The 26298-nt window shown below is 37.5% G+C and overlaps 1 protein-coding gene across 16 annotated transcripts in view; it reads left to right on the top strand.

Annotated features, from left to right (window-relative positions):
• Positions 1-26298, top strand: part of PTPRD (protein tyrosine phosphatase receptor type D) — a 1559142-nt gene that overhangs the window by 1473441 nt on the left and 59403 nt on the right. For 7 of the 16 annotated variants that reach the window (XM_063455128.1, XM_063455127.1, XM_063455122.1 and 4 more), the window contains 5 exons: positions 472-486; positions 7902-8014; positions 10811-10852; positions 11364-11461; positions 24253-24376. In XM_063455128.1, coding sequence (XP_063311198.1) covers positions 472-486; positions 7902-8014; positions 10811-10852; positions 11364-11461; positions 24253-24376 — 392 coding nt within the window. The remainder of the gene's footprint in view (positions 1-471; positions 487-7901; positions 8015-10810; positions 10853-11363; positions 11462-24252; positions 24377-26298) is intronic. The other 9 variants (XM_063455125.1, XM_063455124.1, XM_063455131.1 and 6 more) reach the window with 4 other exon arrangements.

Here is a 26298-nt window from a genome sequence, read left to right as displayed (position 1 = left end):
TGCTTTCCTGTGGGGGTTTCCACGTCAAGTGACTTGAGTTTTACTTTGTCAGTGCTGCTAAAGCACCTCTAGTTGCTGTTTTTATCAGAAATTAGGAATGTAGAGTAGATTTTTAAATATAACCAATTTTTAATTATCTCCAGTAGATTTCAGTAGATTAAAAATAGGAGTACATTTTATTGGCAATGAGATCTCTTTCAAGTTAGCACTAATTGAGCAAGCTCAGATTTCATATTTAAGGAGTTTATTTTCCTAAATCCCTTGCACTAAATTTCTGATGTCAAACTATTTTAACAGATAGCTGCTTTACAGCACAGTTTTATGCAAATGTGAAAAATTGGGATTTTCTGGGGTACTGTTCACTATAATGTAAGATGAATGGTCTCAAGCTTGACATTATCTGTAGGATCTCGTCATTTGCTTTTGGACTAACATTCTACCTTTCTTCTTCATTGCCACACTCTAATGGAGCAGTAAACCAGACAGGTGAGAAATGAAAACAACGATGCAAAGTTCATGATCATATAAAACCATGTGAATTCCGGTGGCTGTACATTCATCATGTGTATACGTTAATGAGAAAAATTATTGTATGTAGGGTTATTACACTTTCAAAATCATGCGGGTCTCCTAAGTATGGAAATTGATCTCTAGCATCTCCAGCTCTGTAACAGAGCCTTAATTTGAAACTCACTCACTTTAAGTCTTTTTTTTTATTATAAACACTCATACACTAGAAGCTGTGATTACTACTAGCTTACATGCACCATATGTGTTTGAGAGAACATCTTTGGTATTTAAATGTAGTACCTGTTGGGTAACTGTTGTGACATGTCAGCAAGATTAGGATCCTACAGGGCCATAGGCAGGTTAAAGGTTAGGGGTCCTCCCTTTATTCTTCAGATATGGGTGGTTAATGGAGCCAAGCATATTCATGGTTACATGGTCCCTGTCTAACTCCTTGACCCTAGGTGGTTGTCTAGGGCTGCCTCATGGTTAATCCTGCACTGGCAGTTCTTCTCACATTGATCTCTAATTGGCTGAGCAACACCAGGTGTCCCAACTTGTTTTGCCGGACAGTCTTTATTTTATGGTCCAGGATCTCCATCCCAACTTTGTTCCCTGGTTTCCTGGAATTGTGCCCAAAAAGAGTTTCCTGAGTGCATCTTAGATGCACCTGAGCTATGCTCAGGGCAACATGACCATGCAGAGAGCACTAAAACAGGCAGCCCTGAGTTGACTGATCTGGGTGATTGGCAAGCAGCCTTGCAGACATTCATGAGATGCTGACTTGTCTATTACCAAGGCGGACTTGCCCCCTTTATTTGTGGGACCACTTACTTTGGGTGCACCAGTGATTTAATTTGATGCTGGCCTGCATCTTTTAACCTACACTTCACTGGGTATGTGTACATACATACTTCCAGTCAGATGCTTTTTGAAAAGGCAAGTGGCTAAGGTGGCAAGGTAATGCAACAAAACAAAAGCAATTTTAACATATAAAAATATAACATGAATATCAAATCTATTGTTGTTTTCACATTCTAGAGTAACTCATAACGCCTTGACTGCAGCACTCATGTACACACGTTTGCCATGGTCTGCACACATACCCCGCAATCGTGTATACATGATTACAATCATTGAAAATGGAATTAATTCATTGCAAATTAATTTTGCTTGCAATAATTTTCCTCATAGCAGAGCCATCCCTACCTTTCAAGCGCCCGCTCTACTGAGCTTCTCCGCAGCCCCTCCTTAACGCAGCACCAGCTAGTTGGAGAGATCTCCCTGCACAACACTCTGCTGCTCACTCTGCAAGATACCCTTTGGCTGAGAGCAGTGCTTGGCAAATGCTCCCTTCCAGTCGGAGACCAAAAGGGGGCATTCCGTGAGGGTATGTTCTCAGCCAGACAGCTGATTCTAAAGGCAGCCCACCAGCCCACCAGGGAAACTGCAGGACTACCAGGGAGAGGTGATCAGAGGTGACTGTAAACCTATCTGAAACCTCATTAATTGATAAAAAAAAAAAAAAATGTCTTTCTAGACAAAGTAGGTTGTTTTTGTTTCCATTAAATAATGCACTATTTAGGCATACTGAAACAAAAATACATTTAAAATTTGCTTTCCAGGACCACAAAATAAACTCTGATTCTGGGGATGTTTTTTTTAGCAAACCACTTGTTATTGAAGGGGTTAAGTATATCAATCACCTACATTTTCCAGTCTACTCTCTGTCTTTCCACCCACCACAACAACCTAACTGTTCATATTAACCAATTAAATTAAATTAAATTAAAAAAGTGAAAATAAAAACTGATAACGGTTAGTATTAACATACACTGAGTTATAAGCAGACAAGTGTCCATTTTTTAGTACACGAAGGGCCAGGAGCGTCATGCATTTATAAGTTAATAGTGACGTGCTTTTTTACAATTTGAACGGGTTAATTCTTTCTACATCAATTGTGGGAAACTGTCAAAGCATTTTCGCAGCGTACTTTGTTTAATATTCTTTGAAGAATCTTTTGAAGATTTTATTTAATATGTATATGGAGGCACTGCATTATTTTCTTTAAATAATAATTCAGATCATATTTCTGTTCATTCTAAAATAGAAATGTCCTATTATAAAACAAAATTGAAGAACATAAAGGATGGAATATATTATCTATGATTGAAATAAAATGGGAAGAATCCTTTTGTTATGCTAAGTAATGATCCGTATAACGTATGAGTCACTGGACCACTGTGAACTATTATGATTTTTATAACAAAATTAATAATTTGGCTTTGTTACTCGGAGCTAAAGACCTTGGATGTAGGAGACTCTGGACCGATTCATTTTCTTATTTTAACCTAACCCATGATCCTGTGTTGCTCTGTTTAACTTTTTTTATAATTAGTATTACACTGCTGATACCTCTTCCTACAAATAATTAAATGTTCCCAGTACCACTATATGTGTAATAAGCTTCCTCTTTGTAATGCTAAAAAGGGAGCTGAAATGCTTACAGAAAATGGAGCTGGCATGAGATTTTATTAAGATTGGAAATTGATGCATTCCTTTTAGACTGCATTAAACAACTCAGCCATGGCTACAGCTCATTGTAAAATGTATCTTCTAAATGTAGAGGATATGAAGCATGAAGTGGCAGAGGAGAGCTTGCATGAGGAACCAGACCACGATGTAAAAAAAAAAAACAATTAGCCATATGTTTAGAGCAAGAAATGATCAGGCAACTTAAACATCTTTCAGAAACCTCAATGGATTAATTGTGTTTAATGGACATTTATGCAGATTTAATATATGTGTCACGGATGTCTTAACAGTAAGACTGGGTTATACGCAAAAACACTTTCTTCTTGTTAACCTCTTCGCTGCCGAGAAATTACATGTATCTAATGAATTATAACACTTAGATAAAAACAAATATTTAAATAAAATGTTTCTAGAACGTAGTTAAAAACAAACTTTGGAATTACATTTTCACTATGTCTTTAATCTTAGCAAATAAAAACAATAATCAAATATTTAAATATTTTTTAACACAAAAATAACCGACATGACAACCTGAGCTCACTCAGACGCGACAAGACGCAAAACCCCCGGTAACGCACGACAGACTATACTGCACACCCCACCCCCTCCCCGGGGTCCTTAAGGGACAGGGGACACACCAATTAGCATACGAGCAGACATAGTCCAAGACTAACCCAGACTACTGCCAGACCACGCTCACCCTACTAGACCAACAGTAGTAGACCTACATTACCTGGACATTCGTCCACAAACAGGGTCACAGACCCTAACAAACCTGAATACAGACACAAAACCAGGCACCAACCAAAGCAGAAGAGTATCCCTACCTACGCCTACAACACTAGACAACCAATTCACGCAAAAACGCATGGGAGGGCACTACTCCATGGATAGGCTACTCTAAGTAGCGCCACACTACACTCATACCATACTAAGTACATACAGACGGACAAACCCTTATAACTGCCTAGCACACTCAAAATTTACAAATGCCATAATAACCACACGTGTATATTACCTTGCTACCTAAACCACGAAATGTGATCATAGACAGGATATGACGCAAATGTTGTGATTAACCTATTTGCACAAAAACAAAATAAAGAATTTAAAAAATATATATTTAAATATGTTTTTCTCCTGTATTTAATCTTAGCATACAAGTAACTAAGACTACTGGAATCATGACATTCCTAAACAGAAAATAAATAATAATGTCAATGTTCCACCTTTCTCCTGTGATTTTGCCATTTTTGTCTGCAATATACAGGAGTAGTGAGGGATGGAGACACTGGAGTGTGTAGAAATGTAATAGAATTTGGTAAGCAGAAGATTGCAATATATACCAAGGCCTATTAAAGCGACAATGTCACTGTCTGGGGACTTTTCATAATTTGCAAAGACCCCCAATGGTGACATCGCTGCTGGTGGTTCGGTGGCCGGGGGGGCATACAAAGGTGAGTTTAACTTACCTGAACCTGTCCCTTGTGGGCACCACCATCCTCAGGGCCAGTCTAAGGCCTATAGTCACCCTGTAAAACATCTTCACTGTGCCCCTCCCTGGTTACACCTGCTCATCCATGTATATATATACTATAGGGAAGTACCTAATAACATTTTTTAAAAATGTATATATATATATATATATATATATATATATATATATATATATATATAAATGTCCAGGCTCTGACACTCAACCCAAAACAATATAAAAGTGAAACTGTACCCGGGTGCTTCACAGCAGAGCATACAAACCAAGCAAAGACAGGAGCACTCTATCGGTTTTCCAAATGTATAAAAAAATGATCACAATCTATACATCAATGCTCTTTCCTATGTTTATATATATATATATATATATATATATATATATATATATATATATATATACACAATCTTCCCTGTTGTTACTTTGCAGGAAGGGGAGCATGCTGATCACTGGTGGTCCAGTGTGCTACAAATCTGGTCTGCCCCTCAGCACCGTGTTTTATATTTGTTATGGTATATTGACTGTGTGTGATACATGCGTGCAGTGCCTGTGAGTAATATTTGTGATAATTTTAAAATTGCATGTAGGCCATGTGTGAATGCAGGTGTGTATTTTTTCAGTGTCATATGTACTGCATAAATACATACCAGTCTCACAGTCAAACACACAGCCAGATGCACACATTTATACAAATATACTGTTAAATACAGCCACATACACACAGTCCCTAGCACAGTCACTCGTAGGCAGTCACACACAGAGTTACAGACACACAGTCAAACACACACACACACACCGTTACAGGAGACAGCCACACAGTTACAGGCAGACAGTCGAACACATAGTTAGACACAGTTAACTTTTTCCATTATGGGCACTGGGGGAGGAGTTGACTGCACTGAAGTCCCTGATGTGTAGTGGTTGTGGAAGCAGGGACACCTTCCTGCTACCCCCTCAGCGTGCAGCAGTAACTTGGTAGAATTTAGTTCCGACCCACTGCACATTTAGAACAGCCCCTAATTTTCAGCTCCACTCTGCCCCAATACTTGCAACCAGCTTTCGAAGCTTGAAACTGCACCGCTGGCCTCTGCCTGTGCAAGCTACGTCGGCCACCCAGCACCCTTGCTGCCAGGATGCCCTGTGAGGCCGCACAGCTCAGACATCCCGAGTCTGGCCCTGGCCATCCACTTCCTGCGGGTCCTCTTCTGCTCCTGTCACTTCATCGCTAGGAGCCGACATCATGCTGTGCATTACAGTATTGAGATCTAAGGAGGATCATGTAAGGCTGCTGAATCCTGGTGACAGCTTGTCGATTGACACTTCTTAATGGCAGTAGCAAAGCCCAAGAAGAGAAGAGTGTCAAGAAGAGTCGAGCACACAGGGAGCAAGGAGGCAAGACACATAGGAAATCAAGACACACACAACACCTCAAAACCCTTCCGGTCCTCCCACATCCCGGACCTGCCTCAGAGTCCCTGCGGATGAGACCGGTGCCCGGGGGTTCTATTAAGGACCTCCTGCGATATAGGAACGCAAAAGTAACAAGTGAAATCTTAAATGACAGGGGGCAGACAAAACAAGGACTAGGGAAAGGAGGATAACACACAACATCTAATTTGGTGATAATACAATACCACTGAATGTAGGGGGGAGACTGAAAGGGGAACTAGCCGAACGAACAAACAGACATGCTACCCCTAGAGATCAAACCCTACGCAAAAACACACAGAAGATCAGGATAACCCTCCCGCTACACCAACCACATGATAATCAGCATCTTGAAAAGAGGCCATAAACTTACGGACAAGACGAGGGCCACTAAGGGTCACAACACACTTACCACCCCCCTCCCCCACATTGCACTATCCCCAATCTAGACCTATTATCAACGAAAGACACTAAAGACAGAGAGACAATTGCAACATGAAAGAACAAGTTCACGATAGAACCTAAGATTAAAAACTAAGCATAGAGCAGAGCGAGCGACTACATATCACCAGAGCATAGATAACGCGACCGACAAACTGTAATTAATCTGCAACGAGCTTTGTAAATTTCATAAATTTGAAAACTACTGTGCCCAGAGACCTGCGAGTCTCAACTACCACTACATCTTTGGAGATCTGCGCATCTCAAAACCACAAACGAGACTCTGAATGACTGAAACCTGCGTGTTTCGCACTGCTCACAGACTAAATGCGATTTGTTCGCCTTGAAACTTTCTCAATAAAAGATATTTTAAAAAAAAGCAGAGGAAAAATACATTTCAGTGAAATTCCAACACAGTCAATATTAGTATTTCATAAAGATCCTATCTTTGTGAATCACTCATTTTGCAAGGGTGGGGGTGGCAGTGACACTTTAAGGAAACTAGTTGTTAGTATAATTGATTGGAGAATTGGAGAAATATCAGCAAAAACCGCAAGCCTGCATTTTGCCATCTTGTTTTTAATAAAAAACAATGTGAAGTACTATGTCTTGCAACTCTTCTGGCATGCCTCAAGAGGTCTTAACCTAAATCTTAATTATTGACCTTTTATATTATAATGAGAAAATACAGGTGTGCCTGGGCATTTCAGAGGCAGACCTAGAGGAGAGTAATTAAACCCAATCGTGAGCATTATTTAATGTAATTTATATACATTTAACCCCTTAAGGACACATGACATGTGTGACATGTCATGATTCCCTTTTATTCACGAAGTTTGGTCCTTAAGGGGTTAAAGAACTCACGTATAGTTCCTCCCATAAATGAAATATGTGCCCTATTCATATTCTCAACCCATCTCATTTTCTAGCATTTCTCACCAGACACTGCACGATTAAACGTTTAAAGGCTAGCTACATAGGTATCTGAAAGTAAAACATAGAACTAACCGTAATAGTATAAGATAAAAGTAAACAAGAATGCCAAACAATGCTTTTAGTAAGGTTTTTGTTCAAGACACAAAAAAATTAAAGAATAACATTTAAAACTGCTGATAGATAGGACTTTTGAGAGATAATGTACATGCTTTACTTTGTGGAGGTTTCACACATACAATTATTTTTAGTCTAGTTCTTCTTTTATTTGCTGTGCCAAGATGCACTAGATTGTGCCATTATAAAATATGATCGAGTTCCATCTGTTGCAGTGTTACAGTATATTAGTGTTTACATGCTGGGATGATGTATTATGAGCTATCCTTGTTTCCAGACATATTTCTTGCCTTATGGTGTTACAATGCATTGCCGGTCATAAATTTACAGACTTTATTTCTATTTATCTATTTCTTTATTACAGTTATTATTTTTATATTATTGATGCATTTTCAGTCGTTTTTCATTATTTATATTTTTTTCTTTTTCCGCTGTTGTCATTGTGCAGAAAAAGGACAGAATCGGACTCTAGAAAGAGCAGCTTACCAAACAATAAAGAGATCCCATTGCATCACCCCACTGACCCTGTGGAGCTTAGACGTCTTAACTTCCAAACTCCAGGTAAGAAGTACAATTCCTCTGTTAGGCCTTTATCTGAGTGCAGTGGATCTAATAAAATCATTCATCTCTGAAGCAGCTTGTAAAATTATTCTGTCTCATTGCTACCTAGTTGCTGCTTACGAAGTGTCTATATATATCTATGTTACAAATCTCACACTGAAACATTATTAATACAAGCAAGATTGCATTTTCAGTCACAGATATATCATTGTACATATGAAGGTTCATTCAGTAAACTGGAAATATTTTGGAAATTGATGAGAGAATTGCAAAATTTTGGCCAAAATAGGCAACCTGGAGAATTATTCCATTTTAGCAATTTCAACCCCAAAATTACAATTCCTGCAAATTCTTCTCAATTCCCTGGTTTTGTGAACAAACTCCTTGGAAGCCCCAACATACTAAGGTTTAAAGAGCTCCTCCTTGTTTTTTTACATCTTGTTTATGTATTGTGATTTATTTGAAATATTTGCAATTCAATTGAATACTTGTGTGATGGTACATGTTTAATACCAGGCTTAGTACCTGTTTTCCCTCAAACTACACCTAAAAATAAACAAAAATTAGTATCACTACCGTGAGAAAATATCCTTAAATCTAGCTTAATAATGGTCTTCTTGTACTAAACATACATTTTTACAAAAAGGCTTAAAAATATATCTTTCATGTGTTTTGGATTATGTATTCACAAGGGAAACTCCACTATACAAAAAATGATAATAATAATAATAATAATAATAATAATAATAATAAATCACTGTTTAGTATAGTGTATAGTATAGACATACACCCAACAAAAACATGCATGCTTAACCTTAACCATATCCTACTACCAGGTATAGACACGTTCCAAAACCTTTTAAGACTTCTCGATAATTTTCAGAGTACTCTAAACACAACAATGAAGTAGATTTATCAAGGTAAAATACATGCTATTGTGGGTGCATAGTAGTAAATGTTGAGACATGTTATTGGTTTCCATGGCGATTGGTCCTTATTTAGCACTTTGCCCCAGAATAACACCTGTTTTTACCTTGATAAATCCCCGTAAATATGTTTTATAGTGTACTTTTGTGGCTTTGGGTGAAGGAGGAAAAGAAAGTGCATTCATAGCCATACTACACAGACCTTAACCTGCTTTGTTTATATGAACAAGCTAATACAAGCTGAATTTGACTTAGATCCCTTGTTCTTGTTATTGTATACATCCTTTTTTTTCTTTCTGTGAGTATATCCATTTAAATGTAAAATTTAGAAACAAACAAAACACCCATATGTTTGCACGTCTCTTTTGTATCTATGTTGTACTATGTATGTCTGTGAAAATAAGATGATTTTTTTTATGTTCCTACTAATTTGTTTCCCGTCTCCAATTGGCTTTTACTCTTCACAGCTATGAACAGTATTTCAGTCCCCTACGCCTCACTGATTGGCTCTGTGTCCTCCCTCTCTAGCCAAACTACCACTCAGTCCTTATATGATAATAACTCTCTCACACGATTCGCTCGAAAAGGTCTAAACATCTTTGTCACTTTTCTGTCGAAATCCAATAACTTTTTTTTTTCATATCGGTCAACCGCCCTTTTTTTTTTTTTTTTTTTTTTTTAGAAGTGTTAATGTTAATCAACAACTTTTCACTTCCATACCTTTTCATAGGGGTGCTTGATCTGGTTGAGGGCAACATTTTAAAATAAAGTGATATTTATTATATTATAAATAATTCAACGAAAAAGAAAAAAGGAAGGATATGTAAATATTCACACCCACGTAGGTGCCCATATTAATTTCATATTTGTGCTGAATAATGTGGCACTTGATTTTAGTGATATTTATACATATTTATGGCCAAGATTAAAATGCTTTGACTCGAAATCTCACTTTTTAACCAAAACGTTCCCGTAGTTACATTGTGTTTTCAAAGAACTCTGTAGAAACAAGTGCAGATTTATTATGACTAAGTTCTACATTCATGGTTCCGACTTGATTATCTATATGTACCATGAAATCCAGTTTAAGCCCCCTAATCCATCAGTGTTTTCTATAACACATATTTGGGGTATACTAATTCAGATACACTAGCCAGTTGTACCTCCAGAATAAGCTAATATTTAACATCTGTTATAGTTTAAAGAACATATTAATGGATTAAACCTCTGTTGACATCACCAAAGCAAGCCACTACAACATTAAAATGCTATTTAGATGTTATTGGAACAAGACTAAATGATCTATTGCTGGCAAGCTGACATGGATACCCCTCTTCTTTAATTTAATTTTCGTTTATAACTCACAAACATTCCTCATAAGACAAGATGTTTACACCTTAAGTAGATTGTAGGCATTTTTTCAGGGGTTGGGGTTTGGGATCCTTAAGCGTATCAATGCATTTTTAACACTGTTACAGCCACAACCCCTGTCTCTACAATCTGCTAGTAGTGAAAACATTTTTGAAGCTTTTAGTGTCTAGTGTTTAAATTTGTGCCCAGCAGCCCAATAACAATGCATGCAACATTTTCCCTCTCTTGCATGTCTGTTTCAAGCACACATGGCCCAGTTTTGGCCAGACTAACCAGGAGCTTCCAGATATTTTGGGAAACATTCCATGTCATTCCAAACATTGTTATGAATCACCTTATAACTGTCTGGTTACTGTAGACAAATTACAGAACCATTCATCACAAATCCTTCCAGAAGTGAACAGAGATTAGCTACACATTAATTTTCTTTTCATGACATTATCCGTTTGTTTGTTTTTCTTTTCATTTTTATTTATTTATTCAATCATTTCCTTTGCAGGTTCAGGTGTCTCCGGTTACCCTGGTAACCTTCATTCCTCAAGTTAGTTTTCTTAATTACGCACTAGTCATATTAATTCCTCTTCTAAGAGTTCTTTACCTTCTCTTTCAGGAACCTTTCCTTTTTCATCTCTTTAGTTCACCTATTTCTTGCCATTTAATCCATTCTTCATACAGTGCAGAACAAAGGGTTTGAAATTATTCAGGTCATGACTCAACATAGTCACGTACCTAGGGTCTACCTGTACCACTGTCCCTAATCAACCTAACTTCATTGACTCATTGCACAGTAATGTCCTTTCTACACACTAGGTGGAGTTGGCTTTGGGAAATTGCTTGGTGACTACTCATGCATCAAAGATCATAACTCCTAAGCATGCCCTGCTTTGAGCAGCTCAACTATCTGCCTGCTTTTCACACATACAGCATCTTTACTACTTGCACATCAGTTGTCATAGAGCTATTATTTAACTGTACATTGTAAAATGCATACCTTCAAGAGGTAGTCTTACTGATGTACAAACCATTTCCTGTTTTATGTTTTTCCCTTAAAGGTATGGCAAGCCATCCGCCTATTCCCATCCTGGAACTTGCAGATCACATTGAGAGACTGAAAGCTAATGACAATTTAAAGTTTTCTCAAGAATATGAGGTAAGTTCTTATTAAAAAAAATACTATATAAAATAAACAACTTACTCTTTTAGATATGTAGCATGTGTCTAAAACTGATTGGAGGCTATCAGACCTGGTGTTCCATTCGGTTATAAACACATCTTCTTTAGAAACACAGAATTGCTATAAACCTTAAACAAGTGATGACTACCCTTGGCATCCCAAATCTACATGTTGGTTAATTACCATTCACACACATCTGTTGTCACAAAGTAGGCCATGGTTGTCACACATAGATACATAGATGACAGATAGAAAGTCACATAGACAGACAGACACATAGACAGACAGACAGTCAAATAGACAGACAGACAGACACATAGACAGACAGACAGGCAGGTAGATAGATAGATGATGATAGTAACAAACGTCAAACTACTTATAAAACACTGTATTAAAATGGAACTACGTCAAAGACACTTTGATAGCTCTCCTCTCCTGACTCTCTATTTTTCACAGAACATTTGCCCTAACATACTCGTTAAAATTAGGTGTGCTATTAATCAATATCCTACTAATAATTACAGCATTTATCTTACTAGACTGATTTCCTTTTTGCATGACTGTGTGCTTTGACAAAGGCTGGTCTTTTAGAAAACAAATTGTTTGAATATATTTTAAAATCTATACTTCTGATTTGCAAATCTAAGAGTCTGGAACGTCCTCTGTTTTAATCTGTTTTATTATAACATAACTGAAGCATCAACCTACCCAGTCAAATGACATGACACCTAAACTTTCCTTGGCACTCTGCTTATTTTAATTTGTTTTTGTGAAGCTCAAGCAAGTTCTGCAATGCGGTATGATGTAAAAGGGGTTACAGACTTGACAATGCATTAGATGTATTATGTGTAAAATAACACGATATACACATATAGGATTATTTACAAATGTAAGTGGGAAATTCAAAGTCAACTTTAAATTTACGGCCAAAGTAACCAAACTAGAAGCATAGCTGACTTGGAGTGTTTGTCCCAGTTTGGCCACTTTGACCTTAAATTTAAATTCCCCACAATTCTCATTTTAGTAAATAACCCTTATAGCTACATATTTGTACAGAAGTATTAAGGAGGTACCTTATTCTTCATGGTTTGCCATATAGAAGAAGGTGGAGATGATAGAGACAAAAGATTAAGGCTCTACGTTGAAGTGGATTATCAAGATATGAGGGAGGAGTTGCGGGCAGGGGCAGAATGCTTACAAAGAAAATAGAAAATAGATCCCTTTTAAAAATATCTGTTGGATTTGTGATAATGCATCTGGATTAGGGAGGAAATTATATGCATATCTGAATAGGAGGATTGATTATCAAAGAGAGTTTGAAAGCACAAGGTGCGGAATTCCACAGGGGAGACAGTCAAAACAATTGCTAGTTAAAAAGTGCAGAACACTGTTTGAACCCCATAAAGATACAGTTAATAAGCATACCCCCAGTTTAATGTGCAGTATCAGTATTCTCTTGATTGGTACATTAACAAAAAAGTTATATAAAATAGTACATATGTATTGGCCATAACATGCAGAGTATTTTGACCATAGCATGCAGAGTGTGTGCAGATACCAAAAAAAAAAACAAAAAAAAAAAACACACACTTACAGTTTTCTTAGCCCTTTTATTGGAGTGAGATTACCGAGGTTGTCAACCTTTATATTGTGACAACCTTGGCCTATTCTCACTATACATGCTTGATGGTGTACTTCCCTGAAATGTCCATGGTTCACAAGCATATGTACATACAAAGGGAAACAATAACACTTGTTAAATGTATAAAAATGAAAATTCTCAGTACTTAAAGAAGTTTTAAACAAGTGTATTCCTTTAACTCTGTAATTAATAAAGAGAAAGAGTATGTACTATTTTTCTCATTACTTATGCAGTCCAGAATTCTGTTCCAGGCTGCCTAGTGTCTTTTTTGTGCATATGGACAGACATGCTCCTACCCTTGCAGGCAGTGCCTGCAAAGGGAAACGTGACTGTACCTTCCATACCTTCAGTTATTCTTCCCCACTCCCGCCTCCAAGCATTACGTTTTCCAATTATTTTTTTTCATTGCCCTCCCCTTTAAACCTTGCCTTTTCATTGATGGCTCAGCGCAGACACAAGTGCTCTAATTCAGTGAAACAATACAATCTCAGATTTCTCTATAAGAAGCCTATGATTGGACTAGGCAGGGTCACTGCTGACATCAAAGGGAGAATGGAGATCAGCGTCAGGAACTTCGCCCAATGCTGAATTACACGTAGGTTTCAACTCTTTTTTCAGCTTTTAAACATAGGAGAGCTATTCATAATGCCCAACAGGGCATATGTTTAACTTTAGATTAAAATGTTTAACCCCATTAAGGACCAAACTTCTGGAATAAAAGGGAATCATGACATGTCACACATGTCATGTGTCCTTAAGGGGTTAAAAAGGGTTACTCTAACCTTTTAATTAAGTGGATTTTGTGCACATATGCTGTCCATTTTCTCGGACATTGTAAAACATTGCCTTTTCCAAGAAACAGCAATCTTTACATTTGGCCTAGAAACAACTGCCACTAGAGGCACTTCCTGTTAAGACCTCTAATTTTTAAGATCTTCACATTTAGCGTCACCAGCCAGCATATTTACTCTGAACTCGTTCATTGCTTCTCACAGTGAAGCACTATATGTCAATTGCCATGCATGTGCTTATGTCCACAATGCTACTTTGTTAGAAGCATTAGACTGAGAGAGATCAAGTATGATGTTCTCAGAGAAAACACAGAGACTTCTACAAGGAGACTGCCACAGCCCTGCATTACAGGCCAGTTTAAAGATTTTTATTTCACATGTTTTTAAATGAACACTCCAATCATCATAAGCACTGTAGTAGTCATAGACTGTTTTAGAATGCTTTGACTACTTATCGTGTGTCTGTAGGTCACTACTCCACTCCTCTCTGCATTCTCCAGGAAAGCTAGAAGCTCTCCTTAAGAGCTTCCATTGTTTCTCCTTAGCTAAGCCCTGCAGAGCTCAGCTCAGAGCTGAGAGCTTCCATCAGCAGCAAAAGCAGGGAGTAGCTTGATTACTTATATTAAGGTGCATCAGGCACTCCTGGTATCATGAAAACTATGTGACACTTTAATCTGACGAGGGCAAAATAAATATATTTATGTTTTATACTGTAGTGGTTCTACAAGCCCTGCAAGTGCCCTCTTTGCTCCAAAACTGGAGATATGGAATGTGAGGCACATGTATACACAAGCACGTACGTAGCCCCAGTCTTTAACGTGCCTCTGCATTAATCTAATCCAACCTGAAGCAAACTCTAATAGCAGTAATGAGCTATCCAGGGATTAGTGATAAAATGTCCCATTTTCTGTTAATTAACATATGACAAAATTAATCTATATAAAACTATACTAAGGATAAAATTACTATTCAATTTTTAATGCAATCAATGCATGGTGTGATTGATTTTACCACTTCCTGGGCAAGTTTTGATACAACTACACTGTAAATATGCGTCAAATAGTTTCATGCCTCTGCCTTTGAATATCCATTGCTGTGATATACAGTATGTGAATAAAGCAATCATATATTTTTTATGTTCATTCCTATGAAACAAGCACCCTTTTACTTCTATTATAATTTTAAAAAGGTTTTCCTTTATAACGTTATTACTCCGTTGATGAACAAAATGCATTACTACAATTACCATTAAGTTTAATTCATTCATTACATTCTCCTGATTTGCTAATTACGTTAGTATCCCTAATGTCATATAAACCTACCAGCATCATTCTGTCATTTATCCTAATAGCCACAAGTATTTTCCTAACAGCAAAATTAAATTGGTGATTTCTAGCACATTAGGAGCTTTTTATTGTATTAGGAACAACACAATGTGATTTTTATTTTAACTGTTGCAAACCGTTTTTTTGCACAGATGCATGCATTTGTATTGGGAATTTTACCTGCATACAATGTATTGACTTTTAGAATTTTTTTTTTTTTTCTAGTCTTGCCACGTTTTAAAAACATAAAGGGGGCCATAACCACTGCAATGAACTGCAGTATGTGGGTGCATAATGTATTCAGGTGCCAACTCCCAAATGGTGGTAAACCAGTTTGACCATTTTGATAACTATCTAAAGGTCTGTGAATTTTAGATGAAAATTCTGGGCTAACAGGCTCCCAGATTTTTAGTCACAAATTAGGGAGAGAGCATCCAAAGAGTATTTGCACTGAAAACCCCACAATGAATTGTAATGGTTTTAAGCCTTAAGGTGTTTTCTTAACGTATTATATATACCTCAAATGAAAGCTTGCATGCATTTAATTATGCATTTTTTTTATTGGAGTTTATCTTGTCTGCTGCCTTTGCAAGCCTTCCCCTTCTTACCCCACCCAAACCTTCTGTGACTGTCCAATCACAAACTTCCCAATGCAGTTTAATAAGAAGTCTTTGCATGCCACATGCTCTGGGAAATTGCTGCCTCTTAATTTCAGTGCAAATAAGCTAACCAAACCAGGAAGTAACAGGACATGTTGTCTGCCTGAAAGCCAGGTGGGTATTACCAGGTTATAAAAAAAAAAAATCTATTGAAATCTGCATTTTTTCCAAAATGAAAAAAATAGGGCATTCACTTCACACAAACCGCTTTTCAGAAAGCTAAAGTTCTTTAGTGGTCTGGAGTGTCCATTAAACTTGGCTATTTGAGCAGAAGTGCCTTTAGTGTCACGGCTGTCAGCATGACTAGAGGCATTTTAACCCTGCATTGTAAACATTGCTGTACCTGCAGAACAGCTGTGTTTTTACTTCCAGGGTTAAAACTACAAAGACATGGCACCCAGATCACTTTTTTGGGGTGAAGTGGTAAAGTCCTATAGTGTCCCTTTAAGCATATTGTTGGTTTGTTGTTTTTTTTTTTTAAATATGAATTGATTTAGCTTACTTTTTTAGTATGCACTGTCCAATACTTTCTTTGTATCACAGGCTCACTCTGTGGAAATTATGGCCACTACAAGTGCACATTTGTTAATACCCTTACATTAATGTAAATCAGGAGCTCGCATTAAAGCATGTGTCATTTAACAGACTATAATACTGAAAAAAAATATTTGTATTCTACATTCTGATAGGTCTCTTCGAAAGGGGATAACCCATAATATTTTTATATTGTATACCACTTAAACCTTATTCCTTCAATCTATGTTCAGATGTCCCTTACCCTCTTTTTCTCTTATCAAGTAGTGTTTGTGATATGAAAGAGTTAGTATAAATTCTGTGAGGATTCTGTGCTTTCTTTGTCATGACATTATATTCAGGGATCACTTACCTGTGGTCACTGACTCCTCTTAGGGTCTCCGATTAGGATCCACTGGCTGCGTGGTGCAGTGGAAGGTAAGTCTACTTACCCAAAGCTGACCCTCACAGCCGCCATCTTCATTGAGGACACCCTCCTCTGATCTTGGTGCTTTATCTTCCAAGAGCCTTATCAGTGTACTCTTTCACATGCATGAGAGTAAAACACTGAGGTTTATAGAGGATCCTATAAAACCACAGGAGCTTTCATAGTTTACATCTTACGACAAGCCATGGGATGCATGAATCCTACAAATATCACTAATGACAGCTGCTAGGATTGGGCAGCATCAGATACCTGCATTATCAAACCCTGTTTCACAAAAAATCGCCATCATTTTAATCTTTTTAATGTTTCTTACGTTCTTTGTCGGTTCTCTGACTTTGTGTGTCCCATTATAATCAATTTAACATTTCCATTATTATGGCTTTCAAAGTTATTAAGAAACAAAATAAAAAGTTTGAGATTGATATATCTGGGTTCTTAAAATTGTATTACCCTTACTAAACAGAAGGGGTTTACATAGGTATATTTTTTACCCATCTGGTGAAATAGAGTTCATACTGAGGAAATAGCTTTTTTTATCTCTTTTAAAATGGTTATTGTTCTAGAAACATGCAGGTAATTATACTTAGAAATACCTAGGCTCCCTGAAACAGAAGAAACAATTCTGAATGTATACCACACTTTAGATTGTTGGCAAGGTTAGTTTGGAAATGAGCAATTTACAGAATGTTCTCCTTAAGCTATACTACTTCAGGGAAATTTGACTATTATATAGTTTCTTGGGTATACAATCAGTTGTGTGTAAATAAATAAATCAACAAATAAAAGTGCTAAGTTGACAAAAAAAACAACTGAAACAAAACAGAAATGTAACGTATGTCATTTTTATTTCCCTGCTTCTTTTTTAATTGTTACAGTACATTCTTACAACTGTTTTTTTATTTTCATTATTATTATTTTGATGAATCTCATTTGGTTCTTCTCTATAAAACCTATACATTATATTCATTGAGGTCTTGCTAATTCCCAGGGCATCTATTTTTTGTGTTGTGCCCCTGCCTGTGTGAGTTTAAATATCTATAGTTTGACATCTTTTTTATTATTATTTTCATAAAACCTAAATTTCATCAGTACCAAAAACAATATAACTATGGTAATATGCAGCAAAACTCAACTTAAACAATCTAGATAACAAAAAGACTAGTTGCAATGCAAAAATAGTATAGACACAGAACAAAAATAAAATGTTCATTCCTTTGAGCAAATAGTGAAAGAAGTTATATTATAAAAATTGTTTCAAAAATAGTTGATTATTTTGGCCTTTCTCTAAAGTGACACTTTATAGATAGCTTATTGTAGTGTTTGGGTGTAGACCCTGATTTTTGCTTGTTTGTTTTTCAAATAAATTTTGAGCCCACCTTCACTGTTCTCAAAGAGATAATTAGCCCACGTTGTTGTCATCCATACAAATCTGGACAACTTTGATATACTGTGAACACTTAGCTAAGCCCCCAACAAGGATGACTACAGTAAACTGTAGTTGTTATAGTACTTAGATTTTTCCCTAAAATATTGATACATCAATGTATTTCATGTGACATGTTATTATTATTATTATTATTATTATTATTACTGGTATTTATATAGCGCCAGCATATTCCGTAACACTATTATCAAAGGGGGAGATTAAACAATAAATGAGACAATTACAAAATTTACAGGAACAATAGGTTGAAGAGGGCCCTGCTCAAACAAGCTTACAGTCTTAAATCTTAGTTCTTGGTTAGGAGCAACTAAAGAATATTAAAGAATCACTATAGTGTCAGTAAAACAAAGCGGTTTACCTGACACTATAGTGCCCTAAGGTTGCCCCCATCCTCCGGGTCCCCCTCCCTTGCCGCTGAAGGGGTTAAAACCCGTTCAGCTTCTTACCTTAATCAAGCGCCGGGCTCCCTCAGCAATGGTGACCTCTCCTCCCCCGCCGACGTCAGCTCCCGTCAATGCTTTCCTATGGACGTTCTGCACGCAGGAATGCGAATTTGCAACTAGAGATTGGAATAACCCTGCTTTGTAAACATAGCAGTTTCTCTGAAACTGCTATGTTTACATCTGAAGGGTTAAAACCTTAGGGACCTGGCACCCAGACCACTTCATTGAGCTGAAGTGGTCTGGGTGACTATAGTGTCCCTTTAACATGTACTTGTCATTATTTTACTACTAGTGATGTCCCGAACGGTTCGCTGGCGAATAGTTCCTGGCGAACATAGCATGTTCGAGTCCGCCACCGCGGTCGAACACATGCGATGTTCGGTCCGCCCCCTATTCTTTATCATTGAGTAAATTTTGACCCTGTACCTCACAGTCAGCAGACACATTCCAGCGAATCAGCAGCACACCCTCCCTAGCAGACCCTCCCACCTACTGGACAGCATCCATTTTAGATTCATTCGGAAGCTGCAACCATTTTATTTTATTTCTTCAATTTATTATTTTTTTTATTTAGTTTTTTTTTTCAGTGCATATAAATGTTACAAGCAGATACTCCCTCCAGACACCCTGTGTTACTGCAGATACTCCCCGCAGACACTCTGTGTTACTGCAGATACTCCCTCCAGACGCTCTGTGTTACTGCAGATACTCCCTCCCGACACTCTGTGTTACTGCAGATACTCCCTCCAGACGCTCTGTGTTACTGCAGATACTCCCTCCAGACACTCTGTGTTACTGCAGATACTCCCTCCAGACACCCTGTGTTACTGCAGATACTCCCTCCAGACACTCTGTGTTACTGCAGATACTCCCTCCAGACACTCTGTGTTACTGCAGATACTCCCTCCAGACACTCTGTGTTACTGCAGATACTCCCTCCAGACACTCTGTGTTAATGCACATACTCCCTCCAGACACCCTGGTTTACTGCAGATACTCCCTCCAGACACTCTGTGTTACTGCAGATACTCCCTCCAGACACTCTGCATTACTGCAGATACTCCCCTCAGACACCCTGTGTTACTGCAGATACTCCCTCCAGACACTCTGTGTTACTGCAGATACTCCCTCCAGACACTCTGTGTTACTGCAGATACTCCCTCCAGACACCCTGTGTTACTGCAGATACTCCAACCAAACACCCTGTGTTACTGCAGATACTCCCCCCAGACAATCTGTGTTACTGCAGATACTCCCTCCAGACACTCTGTATTACTGCAGATACTCCCTCCAGACACTCTGTGTTACTGCAGATACTCCCCTCAGACAGTGACACAAAGCAGAATAGGGACTGTCCCCCCTACATAGGGTCACTTGGCAGATATGGATTGACACCTATCCCAAGGATCCCTGATACACACTGACACAGAGCAGAATAGGGACTGTTCCTCCTACATAGGGTCACTTGGCAGATATGGATTGACACCTATCCTAAGGATCCCTGATACACACTGACACAGAGAAGAATAGGGACTGTTCCCCCTACATAGGGTCACTTGGCAGATATGGATTGACACCTATCCTAAGGATCCCTGATACACACTGACACAGAGCAGAATAGGGACTGTTCCCCCTAAATAGGGTCACTTGGCAGATATGGATTGACACCTATCCTTAGGATCCCTGATACACCCTGACACAGAGCAGCATAGGGACTGTTCCCCCTATATAGGGTCACTTGGCAGATATGGATTGACACCTATCCTTAGGATCCCTGATACACACTGACACAGAGCAGCATAGGGACTGTTCTCCCTATATTGGGTCACTTGGCAGATATGGATTGACACCTATCAATCCCTAGGATAGGTGTAAAACCATATCTGCCAAGTGACCCTATGTAGGGGGAACAGTCCCTATTCTGCTCTGTGTCAGTGTGTATCAGGGTCTCTGAGGACAGGTGTCAATCCATATGTCAAGGTGTCAATATGTCATATGTCAGGTGTCAATCCATATCCATTGTGATTTAGGAATGTTAGGTGATTTATGCCCTTTATGGATTAAAACCAGACTCTGCATCAACTGTGTAATTTTCCATGGGAGTTTTGCCATGGATCCCCCTCCGGCATGCCATAGTCCAGGTGTTAGTCCCCTTGAAACAACTTTTCCATCACTTTTGTGGCCAGAAAGAGTCCCTGTGGGTTTTAAAATTCGACTGCCCATTGAAGTCAATGGCGGTTCGCCCGGTTTGCCGGTTCGCAGAATATTTTGTGTTCGCGACATCACTATTTACTACTTTATCCAGTTTGTGCTGATGCAAAAACCGTATATATTATAAATAAACAGAATAGGTTTTCAGACTAGCAATTTTCTATATTTTATTGTAACCTTACTGTGATATAAAATGCAAGTATCTATCTATCATCTATCTATCTATCTATCTATCTATCTATCTATCTATCTATCTATCTATCTATCCATCCACTATATGGACAAAGGTATTTGGGCACACCCTAAATTATTGAATTTGGAAGTTTTAATCAGACCCCTTGCAAACAGGTGTATAAAATAAAACACCTAGGCATGCAGTCTGCATTTACATAATTTTGTGGAAAAAATAGGTAATTCTGAAGAGCCATCTTTGCATTATGCCAGTTTGTGAAATTTCATCCATGCCAGATATTCCACGGTCAACTATAAGTGGAAGCGTTTAGAAACAGCATCAATTCTGCTTGAAGCATGAAAGTCACAGAGCAGGGTCACAGAGTACTAAAGTGCATTGTGTGTAAAAGCCGCCAATGCTCTGCTGATTCCATAGCTGAAGAGATCCAAACTCCCACTGGCATTAATATCAGCACAAAAACTGTGCGTCGGGAACTTCATGAAATGGATTTCCATGGCAGAGCAGCTGCGTGCAAGCCTCACATCACCAAGTATAATGCCAAGAGTCAGATCATGTGGGATAAAGCACGCTGCCACTGGACTCTGAAACAGTGGCCAGATATTCTGTGGAATCACGAATCACGCTTCTCTGTTGGCAGTCAGTCTAATGGATGAGTCTGGGTTTGACGGATGCCAGGAGAATGTTTTGTACTTGACCGCATTATGTAAAATGTGCTGGAGGAGAGATAATGGTATTGGGATGTTTTTTCAGGGTGGGGTTGACCCCTTACTTCCAGTGAAGGGAAATCTGTATGCTTCAGCATACCAAGACATTTTGTACAATGCTGTGCTTCCAACTTTATACAAACAGTTTAGGAAGGCCATTTTCTATTCCAGAATGATGGTGCCCCAGTGCATAAAGCAAGGTCCATAAAGACATAGTTGGATGAGTTTGGTGTAGAAGGACTTAACTGGGCCACACAGAGCCCTGACCTCAAACCGATTGAACACCTTTGGGATGAACTGGAAGAGAGATTGCAAGCCATACCTTCTCATCCAACATAAGTGCCTGACCTAACACATGATCTACTGTATATTCCCACAGAAATACTCCAAAATCTTGTGGAAAGCCTTCCCAGAAGAGTAGAAGCTGTTACAGCTGCAAAGGGGACTAACTATATATTAATGTCTATGTATTTAGAATGCAATGTCATAAAAGTCCCTGTTGATTTAATGGTCAAGTGTCCCAATACATTTGTCCACAAAGTGTATATATATCGTTAAGTCATTTACGTTGCTGTTATATTGCTGTTGGCTGAGAAGTTGTTTCATACACTTATACTCATACACGCAGGAATACTTACTTCCTGGCAATGAGGCACACCAGGATATAATTTTTTTTTGGGTGGGGAGGGGGTTTATTGTGGATCAACAGCAAAAACAAGTGTGATAAAAGCTGACTTGAATAAATAAGCAAAACAGCCATCCTTCAGTTGCCCAGTCAGCTTATAAATGTATCACATATGCCAAGATGACAATAAAACTTGTAACCTTTTCAACGCAGTTATGCCCCATCTCATAAGTGCTGAAGCATGCCTAAATTTGTAATTCTTACATTTGTAAATGCAAATAATAAACAACAAAGTTGAGATACAATATAAAATGTTTATTCTTCATTATTCTTTAATGTGTGGGTATAGAGATCATGCAGTAACATGCAGCATACAGCAATCTATGCCTATCATAGACCCTGGTGAAAGTGCTTAAGTATTGAACGCGTAGACTGCTGCTATATTGGTGAATCACTAACCTGTATACTGCATGTTGCTGCATTAATTTGTACACCCACACATGGGAGAATAAAAAATAGAAATGTTATATTGTATCTTAAATGAACACTGTCAGAATTACAAATGTGTATTCCTTACCCTGTAGAGTTAAAAACACTATTTAGGTTCAGGCCCCCACACTCTCCCTCCTTAAAAAGGTGTTAAATTCCCCTTTAGTCCTGTGCCATGCGGGCCCACCAGCGCTGGCCTTGCCCTCGCTCTGCTCCCTTGGCTGAGATCACCAAACTTGATGATCTCAGCCTATCCAATGTTTTCACATATTAAGAGCATGGAGACTCTGAATGTCAGTGGCAGCATTGACCTAGGAAGCCCCTATATTGGATGTCTGACACACAGCCACTGGAGGTGTCTCTAGGCAGTAATGTAAACACTGCCTTTTTCTCTAAAAAAAGCAGTGTTTACAGTAAAATGCCTGCAGGGACAGATTTTTCTGTTGACTATAGTGTTCCTTTAACTTTCCTGCTTATTACCTGCAGGGAGAAAAACTGAGCTTGATGGATGCATGTCTTTTTTTTTAACCTAATTAACTAGAAAGCCCAACTTGATCCTTGAGGGTTGTAGTCTAGTGAGAGCCTTAGAAATCTGCTAATTAAGAATTAACAAAAGCTAAGTGACATTCAGAGAATGCTACATGTCTACAACCCACACATACAATAAAACTGTCTCAACGGAAAGATGCTTCCAACTTTGAATTCCCAGCCATGTACAAAGCATACCTTCACATTCATACCTCCACATACATACACACAGATACACACGCACACATCCATAAACACACACACATAAACACTCTGATAGCGATAGGCAGAATATGGGTATAAGTGCATTTATACATGCCCAGGTGACTGACTATGGCTGTCACTTTGCTGAACACACTTTTTCTGTTATGTGTTGTGATGGCCACATGGAACGTTACTGTGAATTAACCTAAAAATTCTGCCACATTCTCTTCCAATTAAAGTTTTTTTTTTGCTATGTCACAATCAGTTTTCTACCTATGAACTACGCTCATTTGTTTGTTTTTGTCAGCCAAAACTGCATTAATAATGTTTTGTAATATTTGCTGGTAAATATGGTGACTCTGACACCATGTGCAGTTGTGTCAGTTGACTAGGGAAAACAGGGTAGTTCTTTGTTTTTTTATTAAACTAGACATTCCAAAAATTGAGGTACAATGCCAAACATTTATTGCTGATGTCCAAATTATAGATGCAAAGATGCATTATCTTTGAAACAAGTGTTTATCTATTCTGCCTTTGTTCATTTACAGTCTATTGACCCAGGACAGCAGTTTACATGGGAGCACTCAAACCTGGAAGTTAATAAACCAAAGAATAGATATGCTAATGTCATTGCATATGATCACTCACGTGTTCTGCTCTCAGCAATTGAAGGTAAGCCAAATTGTCTTCCTATATTACATTGCCAGAACTCAACAGAAGGGCAGTTGCAATATTGCATTCAACAATATTTTAATACATTTTATCTTTTATTAAAAAATAAATGTTATATGTTGAGCTCATAGTCAAAGAAAGCCTTTATTTGGTTATTTTATACTTTCTTTACCAATTCACACCTGTCAAGATCTGATCAAACATCTGTACTTTAACCGACAAACTGAAATAAGTTTGAAAACTCTATTGGATAAGCTTTTCACATAATTTAATATTTTGGATACATTTTTGAAATTGCTTCATATTTTGAAAAAAAATATTTTTATATTTAAATATTCTATTCTATTTTTATATATGTAATGTTTTATATTTTAATATTTAATAATAAAAAAGTGTATCTACACATATTAAATCATTTGAAAAGCTTAGGAAAAAAAAACATAAAATCAAGGCCTATGAGAGAAATATTTGCATCATTGACTTGTCATCTATTAGGAAAAGTATCCCAAACAATAGGATAAAGGAGAATAGAAAGGTAAAGAGATGTTAAGAAGAGAAAATAAAATAAATAGGGTTTTAAAAAAATAAATAAACTTTTGGCACTGGTAAAGGGATTCAGGAGGTTAGAATTTAGGGTAGAATTTAGCAATATCTAGTAACAATGTTGTCACTATTTTTCACAAACAAAAAAACCCTCTAAAAATGTAAACAGGAAATATGAATTGATACAGTTTTGGAATTTGGCCATTAAGCAGTTACTTATATATGAAACATTTTCAGCTGCTGCCTATACCATAAATTGTCATTCTCTTTCTTTATTTATTTGCCCATTCATGTTTGCAGTCTGTCACTTCTCCATGGGTGATCCTAATTCATAGATAAAATGCATAATAAGGAACAGCATCACTTGTGCTTTTAGCTATGGGATATATTAAATATCTGTTCACACAATCAACTGTTAATACATCCTCACTGTGTGTGTTTGTAGCTATTGTTATGATGAACAGTTTAGCGCTTTTGAAAAAAAAAAAAAAGAAATTTCATCTTCCAAGAGGACCTGTAAATCGAGTTATACTTAATAAAACAAGTCAAGAAATGACATGTTTGGTACAAAAGAAATATATTGGATTTTGTTTCCTCGTTTTTTTGAAACTTACAGATTGCAAATTATTTTAGAATTAGCTACACCCTCGTATAAGCCTTAAATCCATGCGCAATGTAATTCTCTGTATATTTCGTTCAACAAATTATAGTTGTGTGGTGGATATTTGAAGCCTTGTCATTTATCAAAGTGTCTATACAATATAACAAAACTAGACTCATCCGTGCATGGCGAATGGGGAATTTTTAACATGATGCTTTTATTGATTTATGGAAAAAGCCAAATGAAAGCTAATAAAATATATTAACTATTTCTCCATTACATTGTGTCTGGCGCACTCATGAACACAGTGCCACTGCTTCGCAACCATTATCACAAAACAAACGACCTTTGATACACTAGATCATTAGTAACAGATACTTTATAGCTTTCGTTAATCTTTGGGAACATTAGCCCCTGGGGAGTGGTTTCTTAAGTATTTATAGGAATGCATAAGGGCCAACGATCAAGTCCATTTATCACCTGTTACTTATCTTTCATAGTTATGAGCAGTGAAACATTCAGTAGGCAGTAAATGCTATTTGATCATTGGTTTCTAAAAGCTTAATGAACAATTAATAAGTAGAACCCAAAAATATATTTTTTAATGTATTCTCAAAAAAATTAGCAGGTCAATATATATATATATATATATATATATATATATATATATATATATATATATATATATATATATATATATATATATATTCTATAAACTGGATAATTAAATAATACAAATGTTTAATTTGATAGAGGCAACCCCATTGCTGTAGGACAC

The sequence above is a fragment of the Pelobates fuscus genome, chromosome 5 (assembly GCF_036172605.1).
Source record: "Pelobates fuscus isolate aPelFus1 chromosome 5, aPelFus1.pri, whole genome shotgun sequence".
NCBI lineage: Eukaryota > Metazoa > Chordata > Amphibia > Anura > Pelobatidae > Pelobates > Pelobates fuscus.
Note: the sequence above shows the minus strand (reverse complement) of the source record. Positions and strands in the feature narration are given on the sequence as shown.